The sequence below is a fragment of the Fusarium oxysporum genome, chromosome VI (assembly GCF_013085055.1).
Source record: "Fusarium oxysporum Fo47 chromosome VI, complete sequence".
Lineage (NCBI taxonomy): Eukaryota > Fungi > Ascomycota > Sordariomycetes > Hypocreales > Nectriaceae > Fusarium > Fusarium oxysporum.
This window is the reverse complement of record NC_072845.1, coordinates 1979480-2003067: the sequence shown is the minus strand read 5'-3', so window position 1 is coordinate 2003067 and position 23588 is coordinate 1979480. Positions and strand designations below refer to the sequence as shown.

Here is a 23588-nt window from a genome sequence, read left to right as displayed (position 1 = left end):
GCCTGCCCTAACTTTCGGTCTAATCCTTCCGGACTAACCTTTCGCCGTCCGGCAAAGCGAGCCCAGCACCCGGCAACGGAGCACGGGCCAGTCGACGAGAACTTCAAAAGAAAATTTCTGGTAGAGGTCAAGTCTTTTACTGCCAACAAATCTCTTCCTTTTTATGATCGAAGAGGCACACGGCATTTTTGAGTGCATCAAGGTAAGGATCCAGCACTTGTCCCTTTCCCCCTTCTTCTCTCTCTCTCGCACAAGGATGAGGTAATTTGCGATTGATTCTGCTTGATGGCTCTCTTTCGCCGGAGTGGCTAAATCGGGCGGATAGCTGATATTCAATTTCTTACATATTCTGAAAGCACATTTTGTCTTACATTCAGTCTTGCATGACCTGCCATTTTACAAAGACTAACTCAAGACTATAGTGATACACTTCATCTCTCTTTGGTCGCAAGTTTTAGCCTACTGCGAGCCTGACTCGCCGCCACAGGCAGACATATTTAATGTCCATAGTTGAAATTAACAATCATTCTATAAACATTCAGAAGCCATACCGTTCGTTTCGTTTTATTCATGTGATATGCTGTACATTCCCTAACTCAATGATGATGATCGAAGTGAAACATAAATGCAGATAGTATGACACCCAATATGCCGGGGGGCGTTAGACTGAGCTATCGTTGAGACAGACTTATGCTTCAACAAGACCCCTAGACTTCCTCACATTCACATATACAGTGCAGAGTCGTGTTTCGGCTTTCAACTCAATCATTAATTCATCCTTTCCGAATCATTTGCCTGCAATGAAACGGCCGTCATCTAAAGTATTGCTACAATTAAGCCTTGCCCTTGCGCTTCAACTCCTCTTCCTCTTCAGCCTGGAGTTGAGCATCGACCTTTGCGCCCTTGGAAGGTTCGTTGCCGTGAGCGCGAGCCTTGTTGTTCCTGTTAGTTTTTGGCGCCAAAACAGAGCCAGATCTCGATTGGACTTACGGGCAGAGTGGGATCCTTCTTCAATTGGGCGGTCTCGAGATCGTCTTCAGTCTCGGATCGCTTCTGTTTTGCATTAGTATATAGTGGATAACCTCTTGCGGCGGCTCAACTAACCTCCTCAGCAGCCAGGCGGTTGGCGATGGATCGCTCATCCTCTGCAATTTTGTTAGAACACTTTCTCATATTTGACCCATGGAATACGTACTGGAGTCAAGGTTGTTGTGAGAGTTCTCCTTGCCCTCATTGTAGGGGTCCTCAACGTTGCGCTCCGACTCAGGAGCGTTTCTCTGATCGCCAGCCTCGTAGACACCACGGTTACCAACGTTGGAGTAGCCAGACATGATGGATGTGTAGAAGTTGTGTTTTTAGTGGTTGAAAAGGAAGAATTCTGTGAAGAGATGAGATGTATGTTGTATGAGAGAAAGTTCAATCGATCTCGAGACCCTTTTGTAGTTCCTCTTCGACGATGAATCAGTGCCATGGTCGTACATCTTCTCCACAACCTGACTTCATAGAATACGTCATTATAAAAGAACGTCCTTGCTCATCACAACAAAACGCATCAGATCGCAACACATACGTCATAAGTAAAAAGAAAAAGATTTTAGCTCTTCCTTAGGGTTTCTGCAACATATGCTTGTTACAGTCGATCTTCTAGCGTAAGCGGTTGATATCAGCTTGGCGAGGCGGCTGTCTATGATCCTTGACACCAGGCCACGTGAGAGACTCAACAACATCTCATGAATTCTCAATAAGAGAGAATTTTCATTTTGTATATATGGAAGCAGTGGAAACCCAACATTCCAATTATTCTTTCTCACGTCAAGGCTTGCTACCTATGACACCCTACGTTAGTTTGAAACTGGAGCAAACAAGATGTATTAGCCAAGCCTCATCCGATCATTACACTTGATTTCTTAGAAACTTTATAGGCAATCTGCTTGTAACATTTCGTGATTGCTGAGTTTACAAAATACAAAACCACGACTGATAGTCGAGGTATCTACTGAGATGTGGACCTTGACGTGAACTTTCACACTGACTTTAACACCACCCCTATCCGGGACAAAGTGACTGGTTGAATTAATGAAACTTTGACCTCTCAGAGGATTAATATTCAACTTTTGATAAAGTTATAAGTCATCATCGAAAGGTTCATATTTTGTACCCCCTTACTTCTCCGAAGTAAGTTGCCATTCAGACTCGATGAAAGGAATAAAAGAAAATATGGTTAGAGACCAACGATGAAGCTATAGCGAATCCAATAATCGAGACCTGAGATTTGGAATGAATAGTACAATATTTCTGATGTCGTATCTACAAGTGATCCCAAAGGGCCTTAGATTTAAGGCGAATAGCATTAAAACACACATGTCCCAAGGACATTCCGTCTCTATCATATATGTCTTGTCATCCATGAGGAGGCGGAAGATAGCGGGTGTCGTGGTGGGGTCTATATGCACGGGCCCTGCAGACCCGAGCCATTAAGTCATCTTCGGCGTGACAAGCTTCATGGAGCTATACCGAATCGGAGCTCCGACATCAACCTCCATGAACAATCGTGAACTCTCTACAATTGTCTTCTCAACATAAACTTTTGAGAAACAGTCTGGGAAAATGTTTCGCTTCGTAAGTTACGAGGCCAAGAGTAGATATGCGTAATTGCTAACAAGCAAATAGCATAAGACACTCGATATCGTGACAGTCTTCCACAAGGCCAGCTCTCCGGCATCCGTCAGAGTCGCCAACCTTTTGAAGCAGGTCTCTGCCAATGCCACTTCTGGCGCTACTCTTGACCAAGCGAGTGACCACTCTGCCCAGACGGCACCTATTCGAGACCAGTTTGAGCTCAACATCACCGAAGATCCTCCTACAGACGACCAGGTGAAGACAATTCTGGAATATGTTGGAAGCAACGGTATCCCCAACGTGATCAAGGGCGCAAACAACGAGAAGGAGGCTCTCAGGAAGTTCAAGGAAAGCAAAGAGAACTTCATTCGACCAGTGGTACGTTGCCTCTTTAATCTCATGATGGAAACATACTGACTAATATACGTATAGGTTGTGGATTGGAATAATGGCAAGGCCATTGCGGGCGACAACGAGTCTGAGATCCTCAAGCTTCTGAAAGCACAGAAGTAACGTCTCTAAAACTGTCAACGAACTATCGCATAACCCCTCTCTGTATATACTATGTCAATGATTGACACCATCTGACGATCAGCCATATTAGCATGCTGTATTAGTGACCCATCATGAACCGACGATAGTAGGTTGACAAACGCTCGATTTTCTTTTCGAAATGCCACAAGACATTCCCTTCTGTACGATTGCCAGTCCACCTACAACAAGGCCCGTTGTGAACAATAGCAAAGTTTGGCGTCCAAATTTACCAGGCGTGAACTGTATGCCACCAAAGGGCACTGGCATTAGCCTCGTCTGATCGAATGGAATTGTTCCTGAACCAAGCAAGAAACGAGTTCTCCGACAGATGGTTCACAATCTACCTATACCAGAGTGGCCGTTTGTGTGGAGCGAGAATCAGCAAGCACCCGCGTTGAGCTGCAAGACGCTTGGGCGACTGCATCGTTGACACGTTGAGTACCTCGAGCAAAACTAATCTTGCTATTATCTATATAACTGCCGGCAAGCCCAAGGTTAATTGTGACCAAGTCTATTACGCTCCATTGTAGGCGAGCTGGCAATCAGGCTGGGAGCCGTTCAGGATGGTTTCCTTACCTTTGTTTGACTTTGACAGTTTGCACTCCTCGAGTCACAAGCAAGCACTGCAAAGGCATAACTGTTGGTGAATGGATACTTGCAAGCGAGAGAATTTCATCACCAGTCCAGGTCTGCACCAACTGTGCCAGTACGTGCCAGTGCGTGCCAGTTACTAACGTTGCCAGTGTCAGTCACTTAATGTTTAATCGGTGACAGTGTCAGCGGCAGTAAGGGCCAAGGTAGAACAATCGTTGTCCGGTCTTCGATTTTCCTTTTGTTTTTATTTTCTTTCCTGATCCTTTTCCCTACTTTCTCTTCTTTCTCCTTAACCCTCACTCCCGCTCATCTCGAGAACACCGACAACTCTCCCCTACTCTTTCCTCACGGCGCATCATCGCGCGGTGAGCATCGACTTAAGGAAAGAACTACCTTCTTTCTGAAATTCATCTCCTTCATTTTATACCTGAATCTAAACCATAAATTGCCCTTCTCTTACGCTCGGGCGCTTCACTTCTCAAGGTAAGCCTCAAGCACCCCTACTTAGGCATCCTGTGATTTATCGAGACGAGGTGATTTCTTCCATCTCATGACCCCTAAGAGTCTTCTAAATTAGCATGAAAGTTTTCCCTCGTTTTCAAAATGAAGCGCGCCTTATCCTCATCATGTGCTAACCGACCGTTACACAGAGCATCATGGCTCAACCTCAACCCGCTTCGGCGGGTGACTTCTCCATGTCCAACGGGCCATCGCCGCCGCCTCAAGCAAATTTGGACCCAGACCGGACTTATGCCAGAGACCAACCGCCCAACTTGCGCGAAGCCTTCACCAGCTTCTACCCCAATGGCCTACCCAACTTCTACAAAATGCTACAGACACCTGGTCCTGAGGGCGTCGTTCAAACGTACGTCGAAGACTACCTCCCTGTGGGATTCTACAACAACCCTCCAGTCGACGCCAGAGCCGTCTTCTCTACCTCTAATGGATCGAACCCTTTTCGTTTCATGGAGCATCTATTGCCTCAGCGCCGCGTTCACCTTTGGTCCTCAGACGAAGTTCAATCTGCTTGCAACTCACTCCGCAAGCTCTACTGGGAGGTCATAAAAGACATGCCGCATCCCTACTGCTGGGATAGTTTGTGGGATTATTTTGACGCCCAAGACATTTACAATTACGGAGCTTTGAACCTATGGAATGTGGTTAGTCAACTGTTTCTCGAGAACCAGTCCATCGCCCTCGACGTCTATAATGCTTTCTCCATCGAAGTTGGCCAATGGGTTGACCGCTGGCTGTATGACGACGAAAACCGTGACAAACTCATCAAGAGCAATGAAACTGGTCTTTCTATCAATGGTGTCATCGGTTGGGAAGCTATGAAAGGCCTTCCGGATGATGCAATCCATCTTATCGCAAGTGCCCTTGAGCATCGACGATCTCTGTTACTATCACCCGAGAAACTGAGGCCAGGTGCAATGAAGCCTAATCACTTCAAGGAGTTTTATGAAAAGGGGCACCTCGAAAACTGGTTAGGTATGTAAAGTTTGCTTTCAGAATTAGGTTCTATCGTTATGCTGACACCTTCATAGCTGGCCAACGTGTCCTCGGACCTTCGGGTCTGTCTACGAGACCAACAGAATGGCAGCCTCACCATTCCTCCCCGGCTTCAGAGAAAGTCACTCACCCACTCATGGTGCTTGATGGAAAACACTACTTTAGACGGCCTGAATGCCGTATGCCCAGTGCTGTAGAAGCGCTCCACCAATCCGCATCAGCAGCAGGGCCTGCCGCCCACGGCAACAGCGAGACAACTCCGATCGAACAAAAGCAGGCCAACGACACTACCGCTTACTGTGGTCTCCGGGTAAAAGCTCAGGCCAGAAGTAAATCTACAGAGCCTTTCCCTTCAGTCCGAACACCATCCCCCCACACTAATGGTAAGGAAAATGATGAGGAGGCCGCTTCCTCTTCCAACGGACACCACGAACAGGAGGAGCAGGAGGACTTTGATGCAATGACCCCCACAAGAGTCAAACGACATGGCACCAAAAACCCCCGGGCCACACGAGGAGCTCGAAAATCCACAGTGACAACATCATTGCCAGGCTCAGCAGTTATGGGTAACTCAAGTCTTGCTTGTCCTACAAAAGATGTTGCAAATGCCAAACAGGGTACAAACCGCAGGCCTCCGACCGATGGTCAGAAGGCTGATTAGCAACTAGCCCAGGCTACTTCGAGTCGTTCAAAGGACCAGATCACTGGAAACATCATCAGAGGCGCAGAGTTGCGGTTGAGCACCAATGACAGACCCAAGAACAGCCAGCGACCAAACCGAGCTTTTGATGAGCCAGTGGCTCACGATCAGAAAGAAATGAAGTATACTGGGATCATGAGTACATTCGATCAGATGCAAAGACCTGATGTAGACTTTCAAAACATCGCGATGAATACTGAGCTCCCTGAAGATATGAGACTTTCTGGGCAAATCGCGATGCAGACCCCTCCCGGGGCACCCTTTTACTCACCAGGAACCTTTAATCCTGCCACTCAAGGAAACTATTCTTTACCTCCCCAACAGAACTTTCCCATGCAGAATGGATTTGACCATGGATTTCCACAAGTTCAGCAGTCACAGCCGCCTCAGAGGGGTCCATTGACTGGTCGTGGTAGAAATATCAGCAACTCTTCCCGCAACGATCGTTTTGATTCGAATGATGGCCGATGGTCCCACCAAAACCATGAGAATAGCAACGGTGGGAATGCTGGATTGAGTCGTGGAGGTTTCCATCGCGGAGGGGGTCGTAAAAATCGCCGCGGTGGTTACAACCAGCGAAACTTAACTGCGCCTGTCGCGCAACCTCATACTGGCTCTGATTTCAACCAGAAGAGGCGCGAGGGGACACCATGGAAGGATTCATGGCGTCGGGATCCAGTTACTTGCCAGAACGTTCAGGATGGTTTGACGATCAAAGACTATGTACCTTGCTCTTGCCCGATCTGCGATTCTCGTGACCGCTCTGTATACATCATTGTCCAAGGTTATCAAGGAATTACTGGGCCAGACATACTCGCACGGCTCAAGTTTGGCCTGGCTGAGAGATATGGACATGTGGACGAGGTGTTCCCGATCGCCTCGAAAGAACCAGGACGTTATATTGCCCGGTAAGTCACGACTCGTTATACATTCATATTGAAATCAATGACCAACTGATAAGAATTAGGTTTGTAAAATCCTCGTCAGTTGGTGAAGCACTGACTATTGGCGGCGGCAACATGCCTGAGCAAGGCATATCTGTTACATTCTCCCCTGCTTTGCGATCAAAATGGACACTCTCGGAGCAAGCACCCACTCGACCAGTTCCAGGTCGAGTTTCTGGTCAGAACTCTGCCGCTGTGCTATTCTCTCCTTATCCTTTCGGCCTATCGATGCCAGGCAATGCGCCAATTACTGCCGCAGTTCCTCACATGATGCCAAGCATCATTCATCCGGCTGTAGTCAACCCTGGGCAAGCACATAACAGCCATTTCTTGCAAACCAACGGAGGGCAACGTTCTGTGTCTGGGTTCTTACAGTCTCCAGCTACTGGTATTCCATCTACAATTGTGCAGTCCGAACCCGGCATACAAGCACTCCTCCCTGGACAGCCAACTCTTGCTCCAAGGCAAATTGTCCCTCCTCCCATCCAGCAGGCGCAGGAAAACACATCCTCTCCTGAGATACTGCAGACTAAACCTCCGTCTGAAGAAGTTTTGGATGAAATCCATCACCCTGATCAAGATGACCCAGGTAGCCCGCGAAGTGACGGAAGCAAGTATAATGGGATCAAAGCTCGTGTTTCCTTGCCTAGCACCCCCTCGAAAGCTTCCCTTGCCTCCCAAGGAACCCCAATGAAGCCGAATGAAACAGCAGAAGGACTTGCGGGTATTGATACGACAACACATCATCAGAATGAGATGCCCATGAAGGCGCTTGAAAGCCGGGCAGAAACAAAGATGACATCTGGTCATCAAGCTAAACTACTGTCTGAACCCACTGTTAGCAAGAACAGTCACAGTCGTGCGCCAAGCGTCTTTTCTGAGAATGAGATCAAAGAGAGACAACGAGCATGGGCTAAAATTCCTATGCCTCTGACTCTCCGTGGGCCTCGCTTGGCTACTCCAATGAAACCCATCAGCATCGCCATCGAGCATGACAGCAACTCCGGGGTTGGAAAGAGCGACAATCGCGAACCTAATGCTACTAAGCAGGGGGTGCCAATCTCAGGACAGAATATAACCTCTGCTCCAAGCACCAGCGATGTTTACGAGCCATCTACATTCGAGAACCCCGAGTCTAGGTTTCCGTTGCCGCAGGCACCAAAAAGCTCTTCTGCTGCTCACTCCAACAGGTCAACAAGAGAAGATGCCACAGAATCGCAGGGAACCACCCTAGATGAAGCACAGCCATCTGAAATGCCTACAACCTCTCCCATGACCGAAAATGCCACATACAAGGTTGAACAATCATTTGAGCAAGAACATACTTCAGACACGCTACCAAGAGGCAAAGGAAAGAATGCGAAGAAGGCCAAGAAAAAAAAAGCGAAGAACATGGCATCCACGAGCAACGAATCCAATCACGCCTTTCAACAAAATCAGCCATCCTCTTCTCAATCCAGCTACATGGCACCTCAGCACATGCATAGTAGTAGTGGACGGTTGGGGTCTAATACACACTATGGAGGTCATATCGGAAGTCAGGAATTGGGCTCATCTTCGCCTATCAAGCGACACCACGATGACCCTGAGCAGCCTTCTGTATCTGGGTCTGTTAAGCGAAGTAAGAAGCATGGGAATAAGAACGAAATTACTCAGCACCAGCACCAGCCTCAGCCTCAACCCCTACCTTCATTTGACGAATCAGATTCCCCTGATGAGGACGAACGCGGCCGTCGGGGATTCAGAATGGGTAGAGGAGGTTCACTTCGCTTTGGCAAGCAACGTCGACCTCGTCCTATGATTCCTAGCTCAATGCTTGCAGGAGAACAATTCGATGCTCAAGCGCCACCTCCTTCATCCGATTTTGCTTTCCAATGCCAGAGCCTTCCCGAATCTGATGACTCGCTGAACCTGCGTGATCATGGAAATGGCGCAAGGAGCCGCCTCAATCCCGAGGCCCGAGAGTTTGTATCTCCATCGAGAACAGCGTCTCTCAATAAAGGACCAGTTGCCAATCTTAGCGGTGGTGAAGCACCAAGCAGTGGCACAGTGAATGAATTAGCTTTCAAACATGACCAAACAGATGAACCGATCCGAGAGGTCCCCAAGACTGGGCACGATGATGCATGCGTGACACCTCTTCAGAATGAAAAAGCCCCATCCGCTGTAACTAGCCAGACTCCTCAACGTCGTCGAGCCATCTCAGAAGCGGTCCAAAGAGGAACTCCTAGAAAGGAAAAGGGGCCTGGTCATCAAGGAGAGGGAAAGAAGACTCCGGCAAAAAGTTCGAAACGAGGCAAAGGCAAGGAGAGGGCAGTGACGGTGAGTGCCAGGGCCGACAAGGCTGAGGCAAAGGTCGAGAAAGCTAAAGAGATGCCTCAAACTCCAGAGAATCAAGGAGGAAAAGTCAAGAAGCCTGGCCTGATCAACGATGACTGGCCCTCACTTCCAGCCTCTCAGGAACGGGCACAATCCAAGCCACAGACACCCTTGATTTGGGGCGGAAAGACAAAATCTACCCAAGATGACGGTGGACTCGGACAAGGATCTCCTGTCACGAGGAACTAGACTGTGACGTGACTGAGACATAGCAGGAAGAACAGGGAGGACTGAGTAGACATGAATTGAGAAATGGTCAGTGAATTTATTTCGGCCGGTACTGTTCGCTCTACTTGACATCAAGTCAGTAGAAGAGGAAGAAAAGAAAAAGGTGAATAGGGGACAGGGTAGTGGATTTCATGGGGCTTGCATTGGGCATGGACAAGTTGGATTGTCCATTAAAATAGTTTGCGATATCTGGTCTGTTGTTGGGCACGTCATCACGGTATCGGGTCAGGGGATTATAAAAGAGTGCGATTTCAGCAAGGTGTAATATAGTACCGTGAGTACAGAGCTATGGTTTGTTATGTTTCTTGATAATGGTGGGGTGCTTGCTACATTAATATTCGAAGCCCGGAAGCTTATATGTATCTCGGTGTGATATTGGGGAACAATATGACCCCAGTAGCGAGCGACGAGGCCATGAAGCAGCTACGAGGAGGCCGATATTCAAGATGATGGATGGTCTTCGTAGTAGTACAATGCTCTCTTGTCGCATGCTGATTTGACCCTATTTACATTTCATCGTCGTAATGCCCGAGCTCGAGGTCTCTCCCTTTGACTTCTCTTTCTTTTCGCAAATATTAACCAAGCGATAATCATGTTTCTATTGATCAGCCTTGACCAAGCCAGTGACGGTCTCCTCAATCTCCTTGTCGGATAGACCCTCGAGGATCTGTGACTTCTCAACACCTCGGTCTGTTTTAATCATGTCAGTACTGCCGTGATTTCGATGATATCGCTCTAGTATGTCCGAGGAGCTCCAGTGATATAGAATACGAACCATATCGGGCAAAGACCTTGGGCTGGGTGCCAGCGGCCTCTCGGATCAGGATGGGAATGTTGGGGTTGTTGCGCTTCATGGTAGGGTACGATCGGGTGATGAATGATCTATATTGGCGCGAGAAACAATCAGTCCAATGATTCCTCAAGCTCTACCGTCCTTGTGCAATGTCCTTCGCTCGCTCGTGTCCTCCAATGCGCCCAATTGGGCCAGTATCATGTCGTTTGTTGTTGTCGTTGTCGTTCGGGAGTATATGGTTCAAACGTACCGAAGAGCCGCGCTCTGCTCCGAAGTCTGGCAGAAGAGGAATCGCACCTCGCGGAGAGACTTTGTGAAACCGTACTTTGCCGACATTATGAAGCGAATTGACGTGGTTGAGTCGTTGGAAGAGAGCCTACCGACGGAATCAGGTCGACCTTGAAGTGCTCAGTAATTGCTAGCTTGTGGTTGGCAAGGATCCTTAGGTTCCTCAATGAGGCTCGGGCGGAATAAACTGAAAGGCGGTACAAGGGTACGTATAATTTGCAAAAAAGAGCCAATGGCGGAATAGTGTGCGTGCATAATTCAGTTATGCACAGAGCCTCCGGTGCCGCTGACAGCTTTTCCTCCCCCACGTAGTTCGCAGTCAGCCCCGGACGCACGATATCTCCGGTTTCCGGGCGCCGTGCAGTGATGGATTTAGTGGATGGTGCGCTAAATCCACAGACCACAGCAGTAGAGTTGGGCTATCTCGGGGCGACAGTGACCGACCACCCTTGCCCCAACGTCTCAAAGCTTCTTTCGCCGACGTTGAACCTCATCTTTTTGACCACAACCTCTCTCTGTCTCTGTCTGTTGAACCATCTCCCCTCCACCAAGAGATCGACGTGTAAGTTGCTATTGACTGTCTGATCACGGATTCAATTGTGTCATTTAGACTTTTTTATGGGGTCGCCGAATGTCTCGATTTGCGCGCGAACTATCTTGGCTAACTTTTGATTCCTGATATTGCATCTCATATTAATATTGATAGTGGTACTGACAATCGCATAGCAATTATGGCCTCCTCCGCAAACACCATCTTCCGCGCCTCGCGCCCCCTCTTCCGTCAGGCTACCCTCGCCGCGCCCGCTCGACAGGCTTTCCGTCAGCAAGCATTCCGACAGAACTTCTACCAGGGCAACGGTCGTCGATGGCAGAGCACTGATGGCGCCCAGCAGCAGCAGCAGAGCTGGTTCAAGCGCATGATGGAGAGCGAGGTTGGCTTCAAGACTGTGCATTTCTGGTGAGGACAAGTCTAGAACAAGCGATCGTTGACACAGAATGCTAATATGCGTGGTTGTAGGGCTCCTGTCATGAAGGTTCGTTGACTATATTATCCCGCGATATCTACACTACGAATGCAACTACTCTCGAAACTGAATTTTACCACGTCGGAAACCCGATATAATCACAATTACTGACTCTGTTCGTCATCTACAGTGGGCTCTTGTCCTTGCCGGTATCTCCGACTTCGCTCGTCCCGCCGAGAAGCTCTCTTTCACTCAGAACCTCGCTCTGACCTGCACCGGTATCATCTGGACTCGATGGTGCCTCATCATCAAGCCCAAGAACTACCTGTACGCGTACAACCCGCTAAATCATACAAACTCAAGCTAACAGCTGTATCTTAGCCTCGCCGCTGTCAACTTCTTCCTCGGAATGGTCGGCCTCGTCCAGATCACCCGAATTCTTAGCTACGAGTCAGCAAAGAAGAAGAGCCTGGAGGGTGTCGTTGAGGACATTAAGGCTGACGCCAAGGAGGCCATCCAGGAGGCCAAGCCTTAAATGCAATCAAGCATGGGCAAGTTAGACAATTGTCGAAAGGGTTGGCCTTTACTCAACATATCTCACGATTTGTAATGCCACTGTCGATTACTCCTTACAGAGGGACTGGTTTCGAAAGGCGTGGGCCGCAAATGGACGCTTTTATTGCTTGAAAAGGAGGGTATTGCAAAGCCATTCCAGAGTCAGGGGAGCTCAGGAAAAGGTTATCACTTTTTACATGGTAGATTACCACACATATAGTCAGCATGTAAAACTGAGGATGGGTTGGGTTCAACAAATAAACATGTACAAGACATGGCTTCCATCTCGTAATTTGTGTGAATATCAACCATATAGTGGTTATCTAGGTAGGTATATCATACCAGCTATGCAACAGCCAGTGACTTCCATTGTCATTATAATCCAAATCCACTATAGATATCTCTCTAAATTGTTCTTTAGGTATCATTCATGATGGCATTCATAACACCGGCAACTTCTTACACACCACCTATGAACGCCCTGCCACAAATATTTCCCTTCGCCATAGATAGCCCCAGCCATCCATCCAATCATTAGCTGGCTGCTGGGCCACGGAGCGTCAAGTGAGGAACCAGTGCCGATATGTACATGTACAGACTCAAAAGAAAAAAAAAAGCCCCATTTCTTCTAAAACGGCCCATCAATTTGATTGTTCATCTCATGATCTCAAGTCATTCATATTTCAAGATCTTGTGCCCACGCCGGGTGGGTAGTCTCCAGAGATGCTCATCATCGTAACCATTATCAATCGTTCGCTTCCTCTCATTTCTCCGTGTGTCCGTCGTTCAAAAGCATCTCCAAAACGATCTGTCGACCTGGGAGCTCCGGATGGGCCATGGCAATCTTGACGGTGCCCTTTGACCCTTCGCTACCCGCGCTTGTCGACTGCATATATCCGTTACTGTGTGACTGCGGATTCAATGTGCTTCGGCCAGTCGGTCCACGGACGCCGAGATCGAGCACGCGCACATCCCGACCGGCGATAATTTGGCGCAATCGTCCGTTCTCCGCGTTGCGCACCTCAACATAGTCCTCGTTGAAGAGGAGTAGATACTGTCCATACATGGTCGCACCACGGGCCTTCTTCTGTTTGCCCGTGTACTCCATGATCAGCGTGCGGCTGACATCGCCGTGTTTGTCCACGTATACGGCGCAGTCCTCATATGTCACGATGAATTCGTTCTCGTTCAGCCTGAACATGCCGAGCGGCTTCTGATCTCGGATGCGGCTGGCAATGTTGGCAATTGCAGGTGCTTTAAGGTCGGGAATAGACATAGGCTGCTTCTTATCCAGGGTGAGCATCTCGACTCCCTTCGCTGTCGCCACTGCAATATATGTTTGGAACAGACTGAGGGAATAGCACTCAGTTGGGAAGAAGAATTCGTCAAAGTCGCGGAATGTCTCCGCGCATCCTCCTCCGCCAGTCTTTCGTCCACCAAAGAGTCGAGACTTCTTCTCCGTAGATTTCTGGAAGATAGGTTCGAGAACCTTGAATGATGTGTGCAGACCTTCTTTTCGTTTATAGAACAGGAGCATCCTATCCTTCATCTTGGCTGTGGCGAAGTAGGTTACATCCTTGGCAAGTCTCTGTGGTGCGCGTCGAGGGTTATCGTTGAGAGGGGCCGAAAAGTCAGATACTGGAGCGATCACATCTAGAGGGTATGAAATGAGGTTCTTGTCGGCAATGAGCACACAGACAGAGAATTCCTCAAGGACAGCAATTTGGGTGACGCGAGTTGCTTGGACCGTCTGTGGTGAAAATATTAGTTATATCAGATTGAAGAATAGGGGGTCACATACCCTCTGCCATCCGCGAGGATTTGATGGCTCCGAGATATAAACTCCGTAATCAGTTCCAATTGCAATGACAGACTTGCCAAAGGCAGTGAAGCTGGTAGCGCAGTTGACCTGAGCACGGCACACGGGGGCGACGCCCTGAGCCGGTCCCAGCACGCTCTCCAACTCGTGAATTGCCCGGTCAAGAGGAGTGCCCTTGACTGCAACACTCGGGAACCTTGCGTACATGGAGGCGGTGTCGTAGTGGAAGGCTGCATCCGCGAGAACCCGCAGCCTGAATGGCTCAGCATTTTGAGAGAAGAGTGCCTTGGCGTGCCTTGTCTTGGTTTCGATAATCATGTTACACCAGTCGGCACGATCCTTGGCTGACGATGCATACAGAGTATAAACCTCGTGACCAAGATGCTTGACCTTGAATGGGTACAGGATCTTTCCTTCAGTGTCGTTCGAGCCGGTTGGTGTAAGACCAGAGCCAATAGACGAGTTTGTCGCTGCGTGCTCCAGACCAGGTCTACCAGTGTTGCTACTGACCTTGTTAAGTTGAGTGCTGGAGGCGGCCGCTGCCGTAGTTCTTCCCAATGGTGCAGTGATACCCTTTTGCTTCTGAACTGGTTCGTCGTTGATGCTCTCAGGAAACAGGAGAGGCATGGGGATGGGCTACGCTTTGTTAGATGTGGTTTCGTAAGCTGTGCAGTAAATTTCACGTACCTCCTTGGAAACATCATACTTCTTGTCCTTGCCCTCCTTGGGAGTCACCGTCTTCGCCAGGATCATGTAGTGGTCGAATAGCAAAGCATGTGTGTCAACCCATCTAACTCCCTTTGATCCCATTCTTTGTAGGTCACCTTGGAAGATCAACTCACGGCCAAGATGGTCGAGATTCAAAACAGAATGGAAACCTGGCCGCAGCACGAGCATTCTATTCAGCTCCATCATTTGGACTCTCTTGTTTTGTTCCTCGACCTTGGTATCAGACTCGAGAGTGACTTGTCGGATTTCCGCGATGGCCTTGGCCAAGTTCGTCTTTTCCTCGCTGTCGGTTGGCATCTTTTTCTCGACACTGTCGAGTAGAAGGGAGTAACGCTGAAGGCGCTGAATAGGCGCGATCAAGTAATGTGTCCAATCTTGCTTCGAAGAGACCTTTTGCTTCTGCATGTCGTCCAAGAATCGCTTGAAGAGAATATTGCGATCGGCCTCCCTTCGAACCTGATAGACTGCGTTGGGGTAAGCCGAAGCATACTCGATATAGACTGATTTGGCCTTGCGAATCCATTCTCGAAACAAATCACTGAAGCCAATGATCCAAGGACCCTGCTCTTGTTGTCGATATTTGAGCTGCGACAAAAGATGGTCCTTGTTGATTGCCTGGACCTGGTCAAGCTTTCCAAACACCGTATGCAAAAACTTGTCTCGTTTCTCGGGCTTCAGAATAGGGGGCTGCATGGCCCGAAGCTGATCCCTGTAATACCTGCGGAAGATATCCAACTGCTTGATGTAGTTTTCCTCGCCAGTAACAATTTCGTGTAAAATGTTCTGACGCTCGACCTCCTTCTTGGGCTTTGATTCCCAGTCGGCCTTGGTAAGACCATAAAAGACGTGCCACTCGTCTGCAGGTTGAGAGTCCTGGGCGAGCTCCTCCAAGTCAACCTTCTTGAGAGTACGAGTACAATGATGAGAGTAGCACCGGCCACCAATCTCTTCATCGTGGACCTTGGGAGCATAGCATCCAGAGCCGGTCAATTGCCACAAAACTCCAGAGATGCGGCCGTTTCCAAATTTGACCCATTCTTCATCAGGCACAAGCACACCTCGTTCCAGCATCAAGGATACTACATGTGTGCTAAGAACTTCGGCATCTGCCACATTCATCATGGGGATCTTGCCAGTGAAGAGGTTGATCAAAGCCTCCTCGATCGTCTTGGTCCTTAGATCCATCTCACCTTCTCCCATCTCACGAATCCAAGTTTCAAGACCGCTGAGCGCCCATGGCTCAGTGCATCTGCGGAAATCAGAGGCATTAAGCTTGGAAGGAATGAACTTCTTCTTTCGACCGCTTGGTAGTGTGATTCCATCGAAGGCCGCTATCGAGCCAGCAGGAGTCTCGTATTCTGGGAAAGATTGGTTCGATGGCGCTTGCTGATGGCCGTGCCTAGCGAGCTTCCTTCTTTCCTCGGCAGCATCAGTCCTAGATCGAGCAGGTGTTTGCACCTGAGGTGTATGGCTATGGCCAGCCAAAGAGATGGATCGTTCGGGTTGCAGGTTGTAAGCTTGATTGCCCGTATAGTAAGCTTCAGGGTTATCCGGCGCACCAAATCGCGAATCGGTACTACGCGAGTATGCGTGTTGGTATTGCTGTCGGTTATTGGTCTGAACCGAGAGCATCGAGCTGCTATCAGATCCCGGCCCTGGGATAGCTGGGAGGGGTCGATTTGATAGTCCCGGGTGGTAGAACAGATCTTGCAGTTCATCCTTACTAGGGGACTCTGTTCCACTCTGTCGAGACCGCAGTGATACTCGTTCATCCTCCTCGTCGAAGCTCAGCCGATGTTGTGTTGGGGGCTGCAAGCCTCCTGTACCGCCGTAGTCTATTTCTGCCGTCTTGAAAGCAGGCACACTTTCCCCTTGATCATATGCACGGTTGAAATAGCCTGGCGTGGGCAGGGGTCGACCAGTATCTTGGCCGGATGAGGCGGGTGGAGATCCAACATCCCCGCCGTATGTCAAAGTACCACCAAATCCACCTCCTAGCATTCCCAAGTCTACACCAGCAAAATCACTGTCGCTGCTGTGGCCTTGCTCTTCGGGGTGAGTATGTAACGTCTTCGTTGACAAAGAGTTGATAGGAGCGGGCTCTGGAGAGGGTTCTGGCATAGCAGGCATGTCTGTATATCCGAAGCCGGTACTGAAGCGCTGTTCATCAAGCTCAGCTTGCCGCATAGCCATCAGACCAGCCTCTCCATATGCGTCATCGTCTTCTTCTTCAGGCTCGTAAGCGGTCTGACCAGTTCGCGTCGATGTCGTTCGGCTGGCATTGTTAGGAATTGTAGTGGCACCTGAGTCAAAACGTTGCAATCGCTGGCCATGAAGATCGTCATCATAATGACCATTCTCAGGCTCAGGAAGGGGACGGTAGCCTTGTCCAGAACCGCCCAATTCTAGCTCCAACTCTTGCATAAGGTTGTCACTCGTAATGCGCTCATGTCCGGCACTCCAGGTGAGCTCATCGTCGACAGGACGACTTGGCAAAGGTGCATTCGTCGGGTGCCGTTGCAGTCCGGGTGATGCTGATCCAGGGTTCGCGGGTGATCCCATAGGCGAGGCCTGTGAATTTGAACGGGATCCTCTATTATAGAGTGAATTATGCTCATTCGGAGAGTAATATGGCCCGACTGGCATTTGCGTCGCGGTAGGATATGGAGGCTGCGAAGCACTCGAGAAAGATCCTCCCCCATTAGACAATTGGCCTGGGTATTGGCTATAAGACTGGTCATATGCCGAGGTCTGTGCTGCGCCAGGCGAGGCATTGAGTGAGGGGCTCCGCAATGGCTGCTCAAACCCGGGTGATAAAGCAGGAGAAGCCGCCGATTGCGGATAACTCCCTGTAGATTGATTGAAGCCAGGGGATGTTTGCGAGCCATATGACTGGCCATATGTATTGTACCCTTGGTAAGAAGCTTGTCGTTGTGGGACATTGGTGCTTGCATAAGCAGAAGGGTCGTAAGCCTGCGGTGTGTAGGAGCTGGCATTCGAAGCATAACGCGAGGGGGGCTGAGGCTGATGCTGGTTGCGGTATGGTAGAGCATTGGTGGATGTCGACCGCGAGAAGCCTGAAGTTTGCGCAAAACTTTGAGGATTGTATGAGTATGTCGGCGTGGGGGGTACATCTTGGTACTGGTGCTGGTAGCCCGACAGCGCGTTGTTCGTGGAACCGTAGCCTGGCCGGGCCGCCGCATTGTTGTTCATGAAGAGCTCATCCTCTCCAGAGCCGCCAAAGGCAGGAGATCGGTTGATGGGTGGTTGAATATAAGCAGCGTCGTCTCCGCCGTTGAAGCTAGCTCGGCGTCCAATATCGTCGTAGGATGAGTGCGGCTGTTGTTGCTGCTGCTGCTGTTGCTGGTACTCTTGGCCGCGGCCGGCGACCGGATACTGCACAGGTGGCACATGGCCATATCTTCGCTGGTCGTCGCCGCGAAAAGACATGGCGGCAGGTGACTGTTGTTGGAAGTAGTTGTGACGAGGGAATCGGGAATGGTCGTAAGAATAAATGTGAGTGCCGCTTGGGCTTGGCGGTTCGGGCGTCTACCTCGTATAGGACGGCGAGGGTTGATGAGCGTGGGCGGGTCGCATTGAGGGGTCGAGGACGTCGACGATGGATATAATAATGGATTGCGGGTGCTGAAGATGACGCTGTCGCCGACAGAGTAAGACGCAAGGAAAAGAGCGACGGATTTGTTGTGCGCAAAAACAAATCGAGGCGGTCGGGTTTCGAGTCGAATGAGCTCAGCGGAGAAAATGGATCTTGGGTTGGAGACGGATGTGGATGGACTGGACTGGCTTGACTGGATATGTGTGATGGGCGGACTCGAGAGCGGCGGGCACGGAATTGGTATTGGATTGTCTGAGCGAGATAGAGAGAGGGAGAAGCGAAACTAAAGCGAAAGCCCCTCTTGCTCAGGCAGTGACAGGGCAGAACGGACAGCGTAGTCTGGTCTAGGCAAACAGGGTCCTGAGTCCTCCTCCTCCACTTGAGATATCTGTCTGTTTGTCGGGTCCTAAATTTGGGTCTGAGCTAGCTAAGGTAGAGTACAATACGTAGAGCCTTGCGTCCTGCGGTGCGAGACGGACGGACTGGGCGGTTTAGGTCTGTTGGGCTGGAGACTGGAGACTGTAGTCCAGAGATGACGAGAAGAACAATAATAAATCAGTCTTGTCCTCAGCTGTCAGAATTTGGTTGGTGCAAAGGCAGGGTTTAGCGAGTGACAGGGAAAGAATAATAAGACAAAGTGATTGACCCAAGAGAAGGGGACTGCATCCGACGGAGGAGAACAGAGCAGAGACGGGGTATGCAGGCGTAGGAGGTAGGTAGGTGAGATTAGAATACCAAACTAAGGTAAACTAACGAGACGTCACTGAAGATCAATCAGGCTCCAAAGCTTCCCCATGTCATTACTATCCAACCATCCAACACATCCCAACCATTCATGGACTATCCTGGGGAACGCCTTGAGGTGATGTTACAGTATAAGCCACAATCAATGATACAAAAGTTAATCTATAGTCTCAACGGCCAAGAAGCTTACCTTATGCCTTGTTATACTGAATCGCAAATATTCAGTGCCTGGGTACAAATACACTCCACAGTTAATTATCGCCTGGGGAACCCTGGGGATCTTTTGAACTCGGTCTTTGGCCATTAAAAAAAGTACCTTGTTATTCGAATTTACCCATGAGACTTGATGGTGCGACCACATCATAGATGGTCTAGGTCACGGGCTCGTGCTCAGGGTCATGACCTGGGGTTTTGGCGTTAGTGGCCGATAATGTTTTACAACCTTGATAACTACCTACGGATAAAAAGTTACAAACGATATTGTTTGATTGCGGCGGTGCAAAACACAATATTTCAGAGCCATGATTGTATCGAGTTCCATCTCGAGTCAAATGTGGGGGTTCCGTACGGAGTAGACGTAAAGTTACTGGGCGGCCTCGCTGTCAGATTAGCGGGATCCAATACTTTCAACGCACTGTACGTCACGGATGGCGCAATAAGGATATTGTCTCCCGGCTCTTCGTATTTTATTTGACAAGTGGGAGCAACTCTCACCTCAAGTACGAGAATACCATTGGTCAAGGAATGCGTATCTCAATTTGGGACTGATATCCGATATTCAATACGGTCAGTTGTGAGGCAGCCTAGTACTGCTTTGTTTGTACTCGCCCAAGGCCGTTGGAACTGAATCTTGGTATTAATTATGCCTTGTCTATTGTTAAGTTTGGCATCTACCCGAGAGTCTCTAATAAAAACAGCAACGGCTGATGAACCTTAATTCGATCAGGTAAACACATGTGAATGAATGCATGAATGAATGACTCTACCCCGTGGTTATGACTCCCCCACCAATCGCAATAATCCAAGACATTGCTCCCATCAACAGAACGATAGGGGCTGATTTATGGTGACATTCCTATGATGAATGTCCTACTCATCTGACTGCATGTGCTGGGTTTCGGCATGTCGACTCGACGTGTTACGGCCAGACCGAAGCATGTCAGCCGCCTGAAGTCACAGCCCTACAAGACAGCTCAAGTTGCTCTGGGCGGAACCTCTATCGCATTTTGTGTATTTTACGATGAGGACCCTGAAAATTGGGCTGCTACCTACCTCGGAAATCCAGATAATTACCCAACCGAGCCAACTTCATCTCGCTCAATCCACAGCACCCATGCTGAGTCTGCTTGGCATTCACTAACACAACTTCTCTCCACTTATAGAGAGCGTTTTGTTCAAGAAGACAGCCATGGCCAACAGTAATTGGGCACAACGTATACCCGTTAGAATTGCCAAACACTTTACGCATGCCTATGAGCAAGCCAAGCCGTGAACGTGATAACACAACTGTCAGGTCATGAGTGTTTGAAGTTGCTGGGCTGACTCCACCTCAATGGTAATATATGTTGTTGTAAAGCCTGAAAGGACCGATAACAAGTTACTGCTGTGGCATCCTACGCAGGAAACTGGTTTGCCCTTTTATACCATGCTCAGTCAAACCTCAGCTCCAAAGTCGGGATAACCCTATGAATTACGGCGACGGGCTTCGGCATCTGCCCCACTATTTACGACACCGTTCGGGCAGCCCGGATACGGAGTCGGAACTAAATTACTGGGGTCACCTTGTTTTGATACAATGAGGCTGTTGAATCGATGTTCAAGATATCTTCGGGTTTTAAATCTGAGAAAGTACTGTGAACACACGCAATGACTATTTCTGACTCTAAAACTGGCAGAAAATGTTTCGAACTATAAGCTTAAGTCTCAGCATGCGGGTCTGGCCTTTGAATAGTGGGGGTTGGAGGAAGCGTGGGGTTTCACCTCTGACCTCTGAATCAACTGAATCAACCTCACAATTTGATTCACTACAACTCTTCGAAACCTAATCCAAACCCGTGAATCGTTACAATGACAGGTGACACACACCGCAAGATCTGTCAACCCCTCCACCCCGCCATTCGTGACAGTCTAGATCCCCAATATGTCGCCTATCATGAGGCGCATCTGCAGTATATCGAAAGAGACGAGATCAATGACTGGGACGGCTCAATACGTACTAAGAAACATTCCCTCCCTCCTGGAGGAACAAAACCTATTCCCGTAGGGAGCATCAGCGATTATGACGTTGCTAGATTCCGAGTGAGAGTTTACACACCAACAGGCCAATGTGATGAGCGAGGCTGGCCTGTCCTCGTCTGGTTTCACGGTGGTGGCTGGGCAGTTGGAGGACTCAGTAATGGCACAGATCTTTGCTGCTGGGCTTGTGAGAGTATGTGTTTCTCTGATTGTGTCTGATCGTACGATGCTTACACAAATACTAGGAGCGCGGTGTATAGTCGTCAGCGTAGACTATGGGCTGGCCCCTGAAAACCCATTCCCAGCTGCAGTCGAGGATGCTATTGGCGCCGTGAGATGGGTCGCATCTTGTCCAGCTGAACTACAAAAGATAGACACCTCCCGTATTTCCATCAGCGGAACATCAGCTGGTGCTAATCTGGCGATTGTCGCTGCATTGTCTGCATCGAACCCAGGAATCCCTTTACCGACAGCTCAGCCGTCACTCCTAAACACTATTACACCCCCCCCTATATCATTGGTCTTATTCATACCGGTTGTTGACAATACTGCCACAGCTGAAGGGGTATGGAGGCCCAATGCCGAGACTGCACCTTGGCTTACACCCGCACGAATGGAGTATTATCGTAAGCTTTACTTTACTCAAGATGATCATCGCTCTCAATGGGACGCAAGCCCTAACCTCGCCCCCGAATCTCTCTTAAGAAAGCTTCCAAAGACGTGGATTGCTGTTGCAGAGATGGATATTCTCGCACCAGAGGCACTAGCTTTTGGAGAGCAGTTGAGGGGGTTGGGAGTTAGTGTGGAAACGTTGCTGGTGAAAGGCGGAACACACTCTATTCTTTCTCTTCATGGTGTGATTGATAGGGGGTATAGGATGATAGAAGATGCTGTCAAACACCTACAAGTGACTTTTGGCACGGGCTAACATCCGAATGCAGCGGGAATATACTTCTTAAACTACTCGGAGACACATAGGGAATATTCATAAGATCCATATAATTCACTACCGACAATACGTCCCTTCAACATTTGTGCCACCCTATCAATGCCTACAGGCTTCCCTATACATAACTTGGTGATTGTTCCTGACGCTTGTTCTGATCCTCCCACGTACACACACCGAACCAAGCCTAAACTGCAACAGCTTCGCTCGTGGGTGTCTTTCGGTCTGAGTCCTCCACAGACTCTTCACTAGTCATGGCATTGTTTTTGCGGTCGCGGAAGCCCCAAATGCCCTTGAGACCACCATCATCCAGCTCCAACAGCTCCTTCATACACAAGGCGGGATGAAAGATATTGAGAACGGCCACAGCAACAACGATCAAGATTCCCTCGAACCCAACAAACATATACTGATGACCCATGAGGGGTCCCTTCCAGCCTTCGGATAATTCCGCAACCCGGAAGGCACTTCTCCAAAGAATGCAGAATGCAGAGAGTGATAGAGCGCAGAGAAAAGCTTTCAACCGACGAGAATTGCGGACTTTGACGATTTCAGAGCGCTGGTCAAAGGCTTCTTCACCGAGGGCACGCTGACGACGGATAGTTCGAATGGAAAAGTCGACTGAGCAAGCAATAAAAGTGAGAATCGTGACAACCTGGAAGGCGAGTCCTGCTATCATGATGTTTGTGCCTAGGTCTGCGCTTTTGTACTGTTGAGAAGCAACGGAGGCCATACCGCCCCCAAGAGCTTGAAGGACTAGAGAGACAACGTCGCAAGGGATGAACTAAAGAGTGGGTATATTAGAATACAAGTTCGAGTAATATCCACAAGAGAATGACTTACAAATCTAGTATAGTATTCGGGAGGTAACCGTGAGTTCTCTGGTCCAAAAGCTGATACAATCCTGCGCAGACAAAGATAGATACTCGCAGCCATAAAGGCTGGACCCATGGTCAAGCAACAAATCTGAGTAAGGAAGGCATTCATATCGAAACGATTGCACCAACTCGCGATACGTCCACTGTATCCAATGATCTCACACAGAAGACCTAGGATCATGGCGACATTGAAAGCTGTACCTCTGCGAGTGAAAACCCAAGTGACGATGAAGCCGATCAATGAAGCCGTGAATATCGCAAGAAATGCAGCATTTGGTGCAAGATCAATGCGATAGAGGTAGTAGCCCGTATCGTCTACACATCCTTCAGCTTCAGGGTTTTTAAGACAGAAGAAGGGCAAATCAGGAGCTTGTGTCCCGTTAAGGGAAACCGGCGAACTTGGCTGCATAATGAGGAAATGAGAACAGGGTAAATATGAGTAAGTGTGCCCAGTGTTTAAAGGAAAAGAATGAGAAGACAAGTAGCCCTATATATATATATATATTACTG

The 23588-nt window shown here is 49.1% G+C and overlaps 8 protein-coding genes across 8 annotated transcripts; 4 read left to right on the top strand and 4 right to left on the bottom strand.

Annotated features, from left to right (window-relative positions):
- Positions 1 to 766: 766 nt before the first annotated feature.
- FOBCDRAFT_41394 (uncharacterized protein) lies at positions 767 to 1416 on the bottom strand. Its single transcript, XM_031186626.3, has 4 exons — positions 1196 to 1416; positions 1105 to 1145; positions 991 to 1053; positions 767 to 932 (listed from the first exon to the last, which is right to left on the bottom strand). The coding sequence occupies exons 1-4, from the start codon at positions 1329 to 1331 to the stop codon at positions 834 to 836; spliced, it is 339 nt and encodes a 112-aa protein (XP_031037761.1). The 5' UTR covers positions 1332 to 1416; the 3' UTR covers positions 767 to 833.
- A 1110-nt stretch (positions 1417 to 2526) lies between these two features.
- Positions 2527 to 3249, top strand: FOBCDRAFT_41391 (thioredoxin-like protein). The gene is made up of 3 exons (XM_031186627.3): positions 2527 to 2619; positions 2671 to 2997; positions 3052 to 3249. Exons 1-3 carry the CDS (start codon positions 2608 to 2610, stop codon positions 3130 to 3132), a joined length of 420 nt encoding a protein of 139 aa, XP_031037762.1. The 5' UTR covers positions 2527 to 2607; the 3' UTR covers positions 3133 to 3249.
- Positions 3250 to 4403: 1154 nt separating this feature from the next.
- FOBCDRAFT_294717 (uncharacterized protein) lies at positions 4404 to 9756 on the top strand (the record flags this gene model as incomplete). Its single annotated transcript, XM_031186629.3, has 4 exons — positions 4404 to 5238; positions 5295 to 5876; positions 5928 to 6867; positions 6927 to 9756. 4 exons carry the CDS (start codon positions 4404 to 4406, stop codon positions 9469 to 9471), a joined length of 4902 nt encoding a protein of 1633 aa, XP_031037764.3. The 3' UTR covers positions 9472 to 9756.
- Positions 9757 to 10108: 352 nt separating this feature from the next.
- FOBCDRAFT_275528 (thioredoxin-like protein) lies at positions 10109 to 10639 on the bottom strand (the record flags this gene model as incomplete). Its single annotated transcript, XM_031186630.2, has 3 exons — positions 10109 to 10200; positions 10286 to 10392; positions 10554 to 10639. The coding sequence occupies 3 exons, from the start codon at positions 10637 to 10639 to the stop codon at positions 10109 to 10111; spliced, it is 285 nt and encodes a 94-aa protein (XP_031037765.1).
- A 387-nt stretch (positions 10640 to 11026) lies between these two features.
- FOBCDRAFT_225855 (uncharacterized protein) lies at positions 11027 to 12386 on the top strand. The gene is made up of 4 exons (XM_031186632.3): positions 11027 to 11549; positions 11610 to 11625; positions 11747 to 11883; positions 11938 to 12386. Exons 1-4 carry the CDS (start codon positions 11323 to 11325, stop codon positions 12089 to 12091), a joined length of 534 nt encoding a protein of 177 aa, XP_031037767.1. The 5' UTR covers positions 11027 to 11322; the 3' UTR covers positions 12092 to 12386.
- Positions 12387 to 12479: 93 nt separating this feature from the next.
- FOBCDRAFT_294711 (CNH domain-containing protein) lies at positions 12480 to 18109 on the bottom strand (the record flags this gene model as incomplete). Its single annotated transcript, XM_059611853.1, has 3 exons — positions 12480 to 13861; positions 13913 to 14566; positions 14618 to 18109. 3 exons carry the CDS (start codon positions 18107 to 18109, stop codon positions 12875 to 12877), a joined length of 5133 nt encoding a protein of 1710 aa, XP_059467374.1. The 3' UTR covers positions 12480 to 12874.
- Positions 18110 to 20837: 2728 nt separating this feature from the next.
- On the top strand, positions 20838 to 22291 carry FOBCDRAFT_261928 (Alpha/Beta hydrolase protein). Its single transcript, XM_031186636.3, has 2 exons — positions 20838 to 21447; positions 21500 to 22291. Exons 1-2 carry the CDS (start codon positions 21087 to 21089, stop codon positions 22180 to 22182), a joined length of 1044 nt encoding a protein of 347 aa, XP_031037771.2. The 5' UTR covers positions 20838 to 21086; the 3' UTR covers positions 22183 to 22291.
- A 96-nt stretch (positions 22292 to 22387) lies between these two features.
- Positions 22388 to 23487, bottom strand: FOBCDRAFT_185088 (RTA1 like protein-domain-containing protein; the record flags this gene model as incomplete). Its single annotated transcript, XM_059608597.1, has 2 exons — positions 22388 to 22984; positions 23044 to 23487. 2 exons carry the CDS (start codon positions 23485 to 23487, stop codon positions 22388 to 22390), a joined length of 1041 nt encoding a protein of 346 aa, XP_059467373.1.
- Positions 23488 to 23588: the final 101 nt, after the last annotated feature.

What these genes read in the sequence shown, in the direction of transcription:
- FOBCDRAFT_41394 (XM_031186626.3), bottom strand. Translation starts at nt 1,331, where the DNA reads ATGTCTGGCTACTCCAACGTTGGTAACCGTGGTGTCTACGAGGCTGGC. An exon ending in TCACAACAACCTTGACTCCA is followed by an intron (nt 1,146 to 1,195) that starts GTACGTATTCCA and finishes ACAAAATTGCAG; the next exon opens with AGGATGAGCGATCCATCGCC. An exon ending in AGAAGGATCCCACTCTGCCC is followed by an intron (nt 933 to 990) that starts GTAAGTCCAATC and finishes AGGAACAACAAG; the next exon opens with GCTCGCGCTCACGGCAACGA.
- FOBCDRAFT_41391 (XM_031186627.3), top strand. An exon ending in AGAACTTCATTCGACCAGTG is followed by an intron (nt 2,998 to 3,051) that starts GTACGTTGCCTC and finishes ATATACGTATAG; the next exon opens with GTTGTGGATTGGAATAATGG.
- FOBCDRAFT_225855 (XM_031186632.3), top strand. Translation starts at nt 11,323, where the DNA reads ATGGCCTCCTCCGCAAACACCATCTTCCGCGCCTCGCGCCCCCTCTTC. An exon ending in ATCAAGCCCAAGAACTACCT is followed by an intron (nt 11,884 to 11,937) that starts GTACGCGTACAA and finishes GCTGTATCTTAG; the next exon opens with CCTCGCCGCTGTCAACTTCT.
- FOBCDRAFT_261928 (XM_031186636.3), top strand. Translation starts at nt 21,087, where the DNA reads ATGACAGGTGACACACACCGCAAGATCTGTCAACCCCTCCACCCCGCC. An exon ending in TTGCTGCTGGGCTTGTGAGA is followed by an intron (nt 21,448 to 21,499) that starts GTATGTGTTTCT and finishes CACAAATACTAG; the next exon opens with GAGCGCGGTGTATAGTCGTC.